The sequence below is a fragment of the Rattus norvegicus genome, chromosome 8 (genome assembly GCF_021556685.1).
Source record: "Rattus norvegicus strain SHRSP/BbbUtx chromosome 8, alternate assembly SHRSP_T2T, whole genome shotgun sequence".
In the NCBI taxonomy this organism is placed as follows: domain Eukaryota; kingdom Metazoa; phylum Chordata; class Mammalia; order Rodentia; family Muridae; genus Rattus; species Rattus norvegicus.
Genome location: NC_141541.1, coordinates 126,878,338 through 126,892,371, shown reverse-complemented (window position 1 = coordinate 126,892,371; position 14,034 = coordinate 126,878,338). Strand labels below are relative to the sequence as shown.

General features: G+C 48.2%; 1 protein-coding gene and 1 pseudogene across 8 annotated transcripts in view; both read right to left on the bottom strand.

Moving 5' to 3' along the window:
- Positions 1 to 1,490: 1,490 nt before the first annotated feature.
- LOC108351831 (40S ribosomal protein S27-like) lies at positions 1,491 to 1,736 on the bottom strand (annotated as a pseudogene).
- Positions 1,737 to 7,563: 5,827 nt separating this feature from the next.
- Acvr2b (activin A receptor type 2B) overlaps positions 7,564 to 14,034 on the bottom strand; it is a 37,688-nt gene continuing 31,217 nt past the window's right edge. For 4 of the 8 annotated variants that reach the window (XM_087560539.1, XM_087560536.1, XM_087560541.1 and 1 more), the window contains one exon: positions 13,575 to 13,964. In XM_087560539.1, the coding sequence (XP_087416665.1) occupies positions 13,770 to 13,964 (195 nt within the window). In that variant the 3' untranslated portion in view covers positions 13,575 to 13,769. 8 annotated transcript variants of the gene reach the window in all.

The following is a 14,034-nucleotide window of genomic DNA, read 5'->3' as shown; positions in this document are numbered from 1 at the left end:
GATCGTAGACTACAAAATTGATGGGCGAAATTTCCCACTGATAAAGGGAGAACATGAGGGCTGGAGAGATGGCTCAGTGGCTAAGAGCACTGTCTGCTCTTCCAAAGGACCTGGGTTCAAATCCCAGCACCCACATGGTAGCTCACAATTATGTCTGACACCCTCACACCAATGCACATAAGATAAAGTTAGATAAATTATTTTTTAAAAGGAAGAATATTTGTGTTTGACAGATCCCAACTCAGATAAATAGGTCTTCGCCTGCAGCAGTCTCCCTCCGGCTTCCCATGAAAAGAGAGCATCGGCCCGAGCCAGGCTGACTCCATGACGAGAACAACCGGGCTTACGCAGAAGGGACCCCTCCCCAGCTTGCAAAAGAATAGTTAGGCAAACCTGCAGCCAAGAGGTCAAGAGCTACCCCTCCTTGGCAAGAAGCAAGAATAGTCAGGCCAAGTATGCTTGAATCAAGACCCTAACCAATCATAGCACGGCCCAGGCCCCAGAGATAGAACCTACCAATCAAGATACAGATCACCTAACCCTCCCTAATGTTACTCTTTTTTGGCTTTAAAACTGAATCTTCGAATTCAGTCGGGGTCCTTCCGTCTCGATGGAATTAGGCCCCAGCACACAGGAGTTTGTTCAATCAATGTCCTTTGCTTCAGCATACTGTTTGAGTGTAGGGTATCAGTCTTTACCGATTCACCGACCCGAACACCAACATGGACTTAAATTTGCTGGTGTGAAGGTTGCCCACTTCTTTAATCCCAACACGTGGGGAGGCAGAAGCAAATGGATCTCTGAGTTCAAGGCCAGCCTGTTCTACAAAAAGTTTCAGGACAGCCAGGGAACTCCGTCTCAAAAAAAAACAAAAAACGGGGTTGGGGATTTAGGTCAGTGGTAGAGCGCTTGCCTAGCAAGCGCAAGGCCGTGAGTTCGGTCCCCAGCTCCAAAAAAAAAGAAAAAAAAACAAAAAAACAAACAAAAAAAAAAAAACAAGAAAAAAACAAAACCTCATGCCACGGACAACTCAGACAGAGGACACCAGACTCTGGTACTCAGGAAGGCACAATGACAGACAGACACAACACACTCAGGGTGGTTTGAATCTGCTGCGATTTTACTGAAATCTGCTTTGTGGTTATAAACGATGCTTGAACAGGAGCTAATTTTTTGGCCCCTTACCAGGGTACACTCAAACAATAACCAAGAAAAAGTTTAACCGTTTACATAAAGTTCAGAACAGAAAGCAAGACAGGAAATAAACTTTCCTGAGAATCAGACTGGTGCCAGGCGGTGGTCATAAACCTCATTTACCTCAGTCTCTAAATATCATCTCTCGGATAACAACAGGACAGCCAGCTGAAAGGAATCTTTAGTCTTTTACTCTCTCTTAGCCAATATTCATGTAATTGTCTTTTTTTGGGGGGGGTTATATATCCAAAATGTGTTTGCTGGGAAGGTTCCCACTCATCTTGTCTCGGGGGCTTTCAGCGCTGCTTCCTCCTGAAGGAGCGTCCCTCTGTCAGCCTGGTCTTTCCACCTGTAGGCTGACAGAGCACAGTGGAGCAGCCAACACACGCGACTACCATTTGTGCGTGGCTAAAGACCGTGGTGATTTTATAGCATCCTGGGCATTTCACATCCATAAAGTAGGAATCGGGGCTTTGCACCAGGTGCTTTTTCTTGTGTTTCCTCTGCTCCTCTTCTGGAGAGGGATGAAGGAGATCCTTTGCGAGAGGCGTGTTCTCATGGGGAGGTCATCACCGCCGGAAAGGCTGTAATTGTCTTTTTAAAGATAGGATAGTTCCTTTTGATAATAGACAAGCATGGGGACGTGATCTGGCCAAGCATTCTATAAAATTTAAAGAATAATATAATACTCTGTTTCCATCAATATTAACCCATCTATCGCCTTCTTCATCATGTGTCCCTGTGTAGGGCAATGACTCTACAGTAGCCCTGTATCTACTCAGGCTGTTTCTACCTAAAGGAGGGGCCCACCACTTTCCTCTAATTAGATAATGTTTTCTTCCACGTAACTACTTGATAGGAATTCCTAAATGTTTGGACTTTCCACAGTTAATTCTTCCTGTTGTAAATTATTGATCACAACTCTTAGAGTTTCATTCTGATTCTACTTAATTTTTGCGAGTGCTTTCAAAAGAGGCATGTCCATAAAGACCAAATCAGGTCTCGATGTTCCTGTTAGTAGAGAAAGAAACAAAAGAGCAAATATGTAACTCCTGATCATACCCATTGGAATCGGCTAGGCAGAAAGTCGAGGAGGAAGTGGCCAAGTGTCTCCAGGAGACCATGTTCCGAGGAACACGATCTCTGGCCTGCTGACCACGGTTGTTTCATGTCAGGCTCCCCTGGAGCTGGCGCAGCACCCTCACCCCCAAAATTTGCCATTTCCCCCCTTGAGATGGGGACTCATATCCTAGGATAGCCTGGAACTCTTCATGTAGCTGATGGCCTCGAACATGTAATCCTTCTGCCTCCTCACCCAGAATGCTGAGATTACAAGTGTATGACACTAGGCCCAATTTAGTCAATGCTGGGGGTTCTAACCCAGAGCACGCATGCTAGGCAAGTACTCTACTAAATAACCCGCATCCCCAGCAATTCCCAGTTCTTACTTGGAGACGATACCTTTCATCTGACCTTAGGACAACCACTCAGCAAGAGGCCACTTCTACTGACCAGCTAAGGATTTTCAGCATTGTCTTAAAAGCCTCAGAGAGAAAGCTGTTTGAGAAATTCCTCCCCAAGAATGGCTTCTATGAAGTCACAGATCAATCCCATAGGTCTCTGACCTTGATTTCTTGAGCTGGGTCAGCTGCCTTTTCCAGGGAGGTCTGATACTCTCTCCCGGCAACAAACCTGTGATTTAACAAACTCAAGGTGGATCTACAGACTAGTTTCCAGCCCAGTAAACAACTGAGCAAATGTGTCTGGCCCCCAATGAGCAATTACAGAAGAAATGCTTTCGTACTGGTCTGCAGGGCTTTCAACTCAATGATCCCAGCTCTCAAGGCTCCTGGAGCCCACACTCCATGTCCTGTTCCTCGACAGGTAGCTGCTTCACCTGGGTTCTTACACAACAGCCTCTTTGAACCTAATAACTTCTGTCATGTGCAATGGATAGCCCTGGCAATGCAACCAAAAAACTACTGGTCTACCCAAAGGCTACTTCTGTAGCTCTGGCTAGAATTTGTCACGAAGTCATTTAAGTGTAACGATGAGGCTGGAGCACTAGACTGGGTCCAAATCCTGGACCCCACATGGAGTCTCACAACAAGCTAGAAGTCCGTCCCAGGGAATCTGATGACCTCTTCTGGTTACTATATTCTCATCACACACAAAGCACACAGCCATAGATACAAGCAAACCACCCATACACATTTTTAAATGATTTTACTTACTTTATGTATATATGAGCACACTGTCTTCAGACACCAGAAGACGGCATCAGATCCCATTACAGATGGTTGTGAGCCACCATGTGGTTGCTGGGATTTGAACTCAGGACCTCTAGAAGAGTAGTCAGTGCTCTTAACCGCTGAGTCATCTCCCCAGTCCCCATACACATTTTTTCCCCTTATCCAGGCCCTTTCCTACAAAGCAACAGTAAATGCCACTTGGCCCCATTGGAAGGACACCAATGGGGACCTGCTTGCCCACCTGTGAAAGGGTTAAATCAGTTTTTAAAGTGTGCAAAGCCCTGGTACTCCCTAGGGCTGCTTAAGATTTATCAGTGGAGGACAAATTGATCATCCCTGAGCTATTTTCTACTTCTCAAACTAGTGTCAAGTTTGGTTGGTTTTGCCTGTTTTTTAGAGACAGGGTTTCTCTGCGTAGCTCTGGCTGTCCTAGAATTCACTCAGTAGACCAGGCTGGCCTTGAACTCAGAGATCCATCTGCCTCTGCCTCCCACGTGCTGAGATTAAAGGTGTGTGCCACCACCATCCAGCTAAATGTGAGTCTAAAGTCTTCCTTTTTTGCACTCACTAGTGAAACATGACCTTTCTATATGTCAAAGACTAGAAGGGGCCAAAGTTTGCACAAGTGGACTGTAAAGAGCCACTAGGAGCTTTCCAGCAGGTGCTTAATAAGGGCTGAGTTAAAAGGCATCCCACCCGTTCTGAAATCTGACTCAGAAAACATTTCTCACGTCAACAAATCAGTCATAGGTCCTAAGATCTGGTCTGCAAGGGGAGCAAGCTGGTTTCCAGAGCTGTCTTCTCTGCTAGGCAATGGGAACCGGTAGTATATTGTTCTTTTGAGGACCTGTGTTCTCATTTGGTGATGTTATTTCTCCAGCACCTCAGTAGCGAGTCCACACTTAGCCATGCCTAGCAGAGATCCTCTGTAAAACCAAAACCAGAGCCTCTCCAATCCACTCACAAGAATCCTGCTCGGCGTGGCCTGAAAGGCACAAGATGGCTCGAGATGGGGTTCCACGTGCTTTCGGCAAACATCCTCCTGCCTATGAAGAACTTACCGTTAGTCCCAGAAATAGTCCGTTTAGGAGATGACCTCAAGCCCCTGTTCGTCCCGCCTCCATCTACCAAGTGCTAGGATTACCAGGATGTACAGCCTGCCACTAGCTGATGGTTAAGCATGTAGGTTCTCCCCTTGCACCTTTATGTCGGTCCAAGGGACTGAACTCAGTTCTCCAGCTTCTGCAACATCTTTAGCCGGCTGAACCAGCTCAGTAGCCCAGCTGGCGAAAGTGGAGAATGGCGAGTGTCTTATGGTCCAGCCCCATAAGACAGTGGTCCACGCATGTCAAACAAGGGCCCACAGGCTGACCAGAACCAGCCCATGTAATCAGGACAGACAGCACTGGGGCTGCCATCAGCAATGACTCAGGAAAGAGCACTTGATGCTCCTCCAGAGAATCCAAATTCGGTTCCCAGCACTCATGTTGGGAAGATATGACTACCTAGAACTCCAGCTCCAGGAAATAAGATACCTTCTTCTCACTGCCCTCACATGCAGGTACCCCACCACCCTCGCCCACCGCCCACATAATTTAAAGATAAAAACTGAAGCTGGGAGGTGGTGGCACACGCCTTTAATCCCAACAGTCAGGCAGAGCCCAGGTAGGCAGATCTCAGTATTCATTCCAGGCTAGCCTGGTCTATAGAGTGCATTCTAGGATAGCCAGAGCTGCAGAGAAACTTATCTTGGGAAGGGAAAGAAAGAGGGAAGGAAAGACATACAGATGGACAGACAGACAGATGGGTTGTGGGAAACAGGATGAGTTGCTATAATTTTAAAAAGTAGTAAATGCCTGGCAGTGGTGGCACACACCTTTAATCCCAGCACTCGGGAGGCAGAGGCAGGTGGATCTCGGTGGGTTTGAGACCAGCCTGGTTCCAGGACATCCAGGGCTACAAAGAGAAACCCTGCCTCAAAAAACCAGGAGAGAGAGAGAGAGAGAGAGAGAGAGAGAGAGAGAGAGAGAGAGAGAGAGAGAGGGAGGGAGGAAGGATCCAAGTTCAATTCCCAGCACTCACATGTCAGCTCACAACTACCCATAACTCCAGCTCCAGTCTGGTCACGAGTTCTGGCCTCTCTGGGCATCCACACATAGCCTACCGATACACACATTCAGAAATATCCACACATTTTAAAAAAAAGAAAATATGGACAGACAAGGTTATTTTATTTATTATTATTTATTTTCATATACAAAAAGATAAACCTTGAGATACTTCTAGACTTTTCCTCCTATTCTGTTGGGGGTGTGGCTGCTCCTTCACACAGGGGTGGGGAACTACATTCACATCGGTTTGTTTGGGGACCCAGTGCAGAATCAGGCAGCAGAACCCCAACTTAGCAGATCTAATTTCAAACTTGACACTCGTTTCTAAAATTACCACAGGAAAAAGGAGCGAGGATTCACGCAGATGAATGAACTATGGTACAATGTTCTTTCTAAAACGTTTGCGCTTCGCAACTGTAGTTGCATGAATGTCTGCTTCAGGCCATTATAGATGTGTGTGTGTGTGTGTGTGTGTGTGTGTGTGTGTGTGTGTGTGTGTAATATATATATATATATAAATCAGCACACTTTTCAAATCCAGACAGGGTGACAGCAACAAGCTTAACTCTGTATAGATATATATAGATATATATATATTTTTTTAAGACATGATACTTTAGTATAACTTTTGTTAATTCAGTAGTACAAGCTATTTTCTGTTCTACAAAATGTTTATTTTATAGCTACAAGGGTGAAAAGTACCCCACTACATTTACACCTCACATACTCCGGCATACAAACAGTCATCGAATTTGAGCCCAAAACTGGAAGTTTAAGTGTTTCAGCACTTCAGAGAGCTAAGTCACTTCTACAGCTCGAAATCGCAGACTAGTCACATCTCCAGACCTTGCGACGACTTGTCGTTTTAAACCGTGAGAAACAGATGAATCCGAACTCTTAATTACAATTCATATATACAAGTTAGATAACACAGCTTAGTGAGACTTAGTTACCCATCCTAAGGGCGACACACACATTTCCACTAAGTTAGACAAGCCTTACGGTTTCCCTTCCAAATAATGTACAAATTCAGAAATAGCCGGTAAAACTGATACATAAGATGGTAACTAAAAAGTGACACTTTCTGCTGGTTCCAAAACTGTCCCTGCAAGAATTCTGTGCTCTGCTGTGTTTTGTAACTCACTGTCTGTCACGTGCCAGAAGCTCTTCTTCACGGGAGTCGACATCAAACTCGGCACAAATTAAGCTTACGATACTGCATAATGCGACTCAGATTCGAGGACAGATGTGGAGAGATATTAACATGTGGGAAAACGTGGCCTCTGACATCACCACCAGGATGATGCCAGGTTGATAAGCAGACTCTCTCGTACAGTTGAAAACGGCATCGTGTGCACCTGTGGCATGGACTGAAGTCTAGACGCGTGTCTCTAATCTGCGGTACCCTCTCCTGCGGTCCTCAAGTACCACTCAGCTTTCTTTGCATTTTTACAGAATTGGGGTGGGGGTGCAGGGGGGGGTGGGGGGGGAGGGAAAGCAAGCCGCTGGCGTTTTTTTTTTTAACAATTGCACCCTTGCTGGTGGGCCTAGAATTTCAAATGAGATCTCCTGCCCGAGTGAAAACTGCTTGCTCCCAGACAGACTCACAACTAGTTTTTCCTACTCCGGTCTCTTTCGAAGTAGGTAAAATTTCCGTGACAACGCTTTTCCCTGTGGAGAAATTATTTGGCTAAACTCATACACTTGTGGCACTGCTCTGGGGAAACCCCACTCAGGCTAAAGCACTTACAAGGACTGGGGACTACAGTCCGCTAAGTGGGGCAGAGACCAAACACCGCAGAGGGCTGAGTTGAAGCCCACTGGGAAAACGCCGACCCTGGTGTCCCATGGTCAGCAGGACAGCCCAGGGTAGACAACTCACAGCTGAGGTACCACTTTTAGTCTTGGCCTGCCTTCGATGCCCTAGAGACAAAAATTCAGGTGTGGTGACAGCTGGTTAATTAAGCTTTTGAACTGGTAAAAAAGGCTCTTTAAAAATATATATATATATTTATATTTATATATTTTATTTAAAATACATCAAAATGACAAGCAGCCATATCCCACAAGGCCTAATCCCACAGCAATGTATACTACAGACATCTTCCCAGAATGCACTGTGGCGGTGGATGGGGGCTTCTACCCTGCTGTTTGAAGGAATGGTCTACATCTGAGCTCTAGCGACTGGAAATGTGTTAGGAAGAGCTCATCTTTGGAGCTGATTTGCGTGCGTGCGTGCGTGCGTGCGTGCGTGCGTGCGTGCGTGCGTGCATGCGAGACCAGCCAGTCTGCCTCTCCAGACTATGAGAATACTGAACACGGCAGAACGCACAGGAAGCACCATTCGGATGACACTCCCGCAGTGCCCGCACAGGCTTGCCAGAAGCCCCCTGGTTCCATCCTCGGGAAGAGTTTTGCTTTAAAACAAGTGTCCGTGCTCAGTGGGCCTCCTGCATGTGTGGTAAGAGTTGGCAGGACGGAGAGGGCCGGATGGTGACACTGTTGCACATCGGGTCTGAGGTAACTGGTTCTTAGAGTACCTGGACCACACAAGTGCATCCAGATATTGGGACTGGAACAGGGGGAGCCGGAGGAAGGGGTGGGGCTAGAAAAGATGGGTTAGAAAAAAGCTTACAGCAGTTGCTTTTGAGGGAGTGGGTGACAGAAAACAAAGGCACAACAGAATTACATTCCAAGATGGGCGGTTGGTTGCAAAGCACAGAAGTGTTTTTTCATGGGGAACAAAAGTTGTGTGTGTGGAGGGGGAGGAGGAAGGTGCTCCAAGGATTCGGCTGGATCAGGAAGGAACTAAGTGTCCCAGGTAGAAAGGAAGGGCGCGTACAACAGCATTCTAGCCAGGGGGAAGGGAGAACACAGCTGCTTTGGACTGACATACTAAGGGTCTCTTAGCAGGACCACCCCATCCAGTGTAGTTCTGTAGCAGCAGGCTGGAGCTGGCAGGCAGGATGTAGGAACAAGCCTTTAGCTGGACCACAGATCTGGCCATGGCTGGCTTGGCCTTTGCAGAATCCCTCTGCAGGACTTGGAAAGATGCCCTGCAGTGAGCCTGGGGTTCTGAGCTTCCTCCCTGGTTCCTGATGGACTCAACAGAGCAGAAGGCAGCCTCTGGGATGACCCTGACCAAAGCAGGCAAAATGTGCTTGTCAGCTCCCTGCTTAATTCCACCATGATACCCATGCGCCCACCGTTTCCAAAGGGCTACTCAGTTTGGTCCTAGACAGCTCTGGCTAGTGGAACTCAGCCACCATTCCCCATTCAATGGCTTCTCTAGCCCGAATCTTTCTCTAGGAGTGGGGCACGTGGCTTCTGTCCTAACTCCTCCTTCCTACGTAGTCCTCCTACTTTCCACCTCAGAACCCTTTGTTCAGCAGAAATCAAACCCACTACAGGGCTCCTCCCCTGGCCCAGCCGCTGTCACCTCTACAGGCAGGGAGCAGGACAGACACCACTGCCAGAGGGGGACCCGTTAGCCGACTCCAGGCTGCCAGCGTGTTCAGGAACCCATGCATGCACTAAGCTAAGCTTCCCCGCACTCGGCTCCAGTGTGCACATAATCCTGCCGGTAAAGCTCATTGGCTTGGGTTACAGACGCATCCTCACTTGACTCACTAGTTTATAAAAATAATCTGTGGTATAAAACAATCTCCACACCTCGTGGAGGCTATCTGACAAGAGATATAACTAAATATATGCATGGAGCTATAGACTTCTTAAAGTAAAATTTCAAGTGGGGTCTGTCATAGAACCTACTCTTATTTACAGTGCTATCTAACAACACTGGTGTAAAGTGACGGGGAGCTGGGAAAGGGCCCGTGCAGGGTGGGCGCCCCAGGACTTGAGGTAACGCTTGTTCGTTCACAGAAACCCACCTTCACGTGCGGGGGGGGGGGGGGGGATGTGACGGGTCGCACTTCTCCCAACTGTAAACTCAAAAGCACAAAGTCTACACATGAACGTAGTAACTGTTCTCTGCGGGTGTTCAGAACACCCATCTGAATGGTATGCCGCGTGCACCCAGACGGGGCTGCACACACTAACTCAGCCTAACAGTATAGACGCTCGCCTGGAGAAGAGGAGGTCAGTGCAGAGCCCACGACCCCACACTGGCATCTGAGCAACATGAATTTTAACTCTTGAGGGGAATCATGGCCCCGGTGCTGCCGTGGATGGATGGGGGAAATGGCGCTGGTTTGAGTACTGAGAAGCCTGGTCCACGGAGCGCCAGGGGGACAAAGTCTTGCTTCCTTCACAGCTGGAAGATGCTGGCATGAAAATGCTACAGCTTGGTTCAGTGGGGGGGAAAGATGCAGGCATTCCTGATCTCGCTTCAAACTGTCAGTCCAACAGTAGTTCACATTAATCACAGATAGGTCCAAACAGCACTATCCTAAGGGACCCACCAAAGGACCTGGGCATACTTATTGATATGTTAGTTCCTGTGCCTCTTGAACTCTCTTTCCTTCTTTTTCTTTTCTTTCTTAATGCGGTTGAACCAACTAAGGGAGTGTTTTAACTTTCTTTTTCCTATAACTAAATCAGTATCTCACAAGCACTTTCTATGCACATCAATGTCTTTCTAAAGGTCTGGGGTACATTCCCAGGAGGGCGGCTGGCTACAGATCAACTACCCAGAACTGTGTGTAAAGAACTAGGCATTTAATCTTGAAGGCATGGAGAGTTTAGCATCTAGATTCTGAAAAGCCCCGCAGCTGAGTTACTGGGCCTACTTCTCTAAAACAACGTTATCTGAGATTTAAACTCATCACTAGGCCGGTCGAGCCAGCTGCCCAGTACTCCTCCATTTTAGCCTTTACAAACAGCTGGGGACGAAGGAAAACTCATGTCATCCGGGCTGGGAGGAAGGGACCCCCGGGACACCATCCCTTCCTGGCGGTTTCCCGTTAATGAGGGCACACCGCACTTCTGGGAAAGTCATCCTCTGCCATCAGTCCTGCCTGAAATGTGGATCGGGCTTCATCATCTACAAAGCTGTGTCGCAAAAAGCCGAAAAAGATTTAACAGCTGATGCTGGAGGCCAAGGCGAGTGACCTGGAAAACTCCTCAGACTCGGACTCATCTAATGAACCAAGTCCTGACAACAGCAGCAGAAATTCACCTCAGGTCACCATAAGCTTTTGCCGGGGGGTGGGGGGTGAGGGGGGTGTAGTTATTTAGGAAAAACAAACTGGAAGCTCCACACGCTACAAAGGTAAAATTCTGTGTGAGAGAGAGCCAACCAGCTCTCCAGCTCCGGTCCTCCACTTCGCCTCAGTGGCTGAGCATAGGAACTACCACACAACAGGCTCTCTGAGCTGAAGAGCACCATGGCAACCGTTAAAGACCTATGTAGCCTGGCCACCAAGAAAAATCCCTCCCTCAGCCTAAGCCCTAGGGCAGAGTAGGGTACAAGACAGAGAGAGTCAAGGGCGCGGTCAGTGTCAGGGATGAAGGGAGACCAGAGCAGACACAGAGCAGGATCACACACCTAGCCTTGTCAGGAAGGCCAGCCCAGCAAGCCTGGTAGCCCAGTGGTGAGAATGGGATCGAGCCCTTGCTGTGAATGTATGAGCCCAGCACTTCCCCTAGCATCTGATGCCTGTGGTACCAGGCTAGCCCAGATGCTAACGACTGTTGACAGCCTCCCTTGGTAGTCCCAGACCAGAGCTCAGCCAGGCCAGGGCGCTTCTGACAACAAGCAACACAAGAGAAAACCCACCCGGCATCATGGGACGGCACAGGGGAGCTAGTGTTTGGCACAGCGTGTGACTGGTGACTGGGCCGCTCCTGCAGTGAAACAGCTACATTCCTTAGTGGGTTGGTTTGTTAAGGGTCAAAAGTAGGTGTCCCCACTGCCTGAGGAGAAAGCTAAAGAAGGTAGACATATGGCACTTCTCAATAAATAGTTAAAGCTCCTTAAAGAAACGCGTGGAGAAGAAAGCAACTGCTCCAAGACTTGCTTTGCCAGTGGAAAGTAGTCTGAAACAAAAAAAAATACCACAGCACAAAAATCAGATGGGGAGGGAGGGACAGACAGACAAAGAGTACCTGTCCCCCTAACTACTCACTCGGCCAGCCCACACTGACCCCAGGAGACAAAGACTATGGTCTGAGAGGGAGGGAAGCCAGCTGGCCTTCCTCAGCACCCAGTGCACAAACACCCACAGAGAAGGACAAGCCCAGGACAGCCCCAGGCACCATACATACCCCACTGTGCTGAGGGGGCGACTGCCCAGCTGTGAGCCTTGCCCTCCCCAACGTCACCGCTCAGTTACAGATGGGACAGACCCCACCTGCTGCTGAAAGAACTGAAGGTGGAGCATGGTTACCTTGGTTACCTCGGGTGGGCGGGTGGGTGGTCTGTGCTGCCACCAAGTGAAAGTGGGCGTGTCCTTCTGAGTGCTGCCCAGAGGACACAAGGAGCAATGCTTGACCTCTAAGCAACCTGGGAGGAAGCGGCCTACCTACCCTCAAGATCAAGAGATGTGCTGTTTAAACGATACCGTCTAAACCAGAGTGATGGATGCCCGCCCCGACTCAATCCAGACGGCCAACCTACATCTGATGCCGATTATTTACAAGGGAGCTTTTATCAAACGAAGATGGTAGTGCTGACTAGAAGACGACAAACTTTTTTTCTTTTTCTCTATTTCTTTTAAACTTCCTTGTCATAAAAGTCAACTCACATTAAAATATACTTCCTACAAGACAACACAACTAACAAAATATATAATTAATAAAACATACACAAGTAGAAAATTCTGAGGTATTTCTGGTTTGAGGTGGTCTGTGGTCGTAAGTTACTTCTTTTACTCTTTTAAAATCTAAACCTCGGAAGCCACACAGCAATGCATGTGTATATGTGTGGATGTGTGTGTGTTCTGTCTGGAAAAAAAAAAAAAAAAAAACTTTAGCATGTTTCATAAATTAAAAAAAGAAAGAAAAAAAAAAAAAAAACCAACTTCCAATGTGGAAACAGCAGCTTTGGGAACGTCCACTGCCTGGAGCAAGGTTACGGCGTGAGAGAAACACAGTTGTAGAATATGCACCACTTTAAAGGGTTTGGAGAAAGCCGTGTCCGTGAATGAGCCTCAGAAAGGAGTCGGTTATGCCGCACTGCATGGGGTCAAGCCAGAGCTGCAGGCTGGCGGGGTCCCCACTCAGGGATCCTCTGGCCCGCCCACGCTGTGCAGGGGGCACCACAGGCATTTGCCCAAACCGCCAAGAGGAGACTGCAGCTCAGTGTTTCCTCCGTGAAAGAAATCTACAGCATCATGTCTAATGAGTGTCCACTGAACTTCCACGCCCTCGCCTGGTCCTAACCCAGGAGCAAGGCAGTGTCTTCTCTGACGGCCAAGCCCGTCAGTGAGGAAAAACTGGGCAGGCGGGGGCGGCCGGGCCCTGCTCTCAGTCCTTCTCCAAATCTGTGCTTGCTATTATTACTGCTCGGCCTCCACAAGGTCCTCGCCCTCAAATCCCTTGTTACCTGAGAAAGTAGCCTCCACAGCCAAGGGGGTTGCTCCAAATGTGCCCAAGTCCAGTGTAGCTCTGCTCTGCACGCACCCTACCCAGAAGCATCGTCCTCCCATCCGGCTTCAGACTAGACCGCCCTCCTCATCTCAGTCTCCAGTCACTGGGTCAGGACGACACCTGTCACATCCACAAGGACGCACCTGCCCTTTCTTAAGTTCACTGCCTGAAATGGGAGAAATACAAAATAAAGGGGGTTGAGGGGGGACCCTCTTCGGAGGAAGGGTGTGTCCGTGTAACAGTCTTCAAAGGTTCCTCTAGTAGAGAACTGCAGCATTGAGTTTCCTAAGACAGGAGACGAGTTTCTTTGTGTTACAGATTCTGAGACGACAAAGAGAACAAGAAGGACAGGAAGTGGCTGAGGCTCTTCAGCATGGCGCCGCTTCTGCGTTCACAGCTCAGCACCTCAACGCCTGCTGACGTGTCCGCTGTTTGCGATACAGTAGAACAATATGCTGGTAAAAACTGATCCAATCCAAAAATAATATTATTAATAATAATTATAATAATTATAATAATAATAAAAGTCAAGGGAAAAATAGCAGCTGCACTTTATGTGTTTGTTGGTTTTATGGGATTTCCAAAACAAAACACAACTTTTTTTTTCCTTTTTTTTTTTCTTCTTCAGATCCACTGAGTCTGGAGAAACGCTAGTGTCCTGGGCTTAGATGCTGGACTCTTTAGGGAGCAGGTCCACATTGGTGACGGAGGTCACCAGAGAGACGAGACAGTCCGAGGTAGAGCCGTTGACCGACCTCCTGATCAGGGATACCCGCTCTTCCACACAGCCTGCAGACAGACGAGCCTCTGCATCATGGTCCCAGCACTCCTCGATGGTCACGCAGAGCTGGGCCAGGCCCTGCGGAGGACGGGGAGGGAGGAAAGAACCCTTGTTAGGGCTACTCAGCGAGGGCAGCCAGTGGCTATGA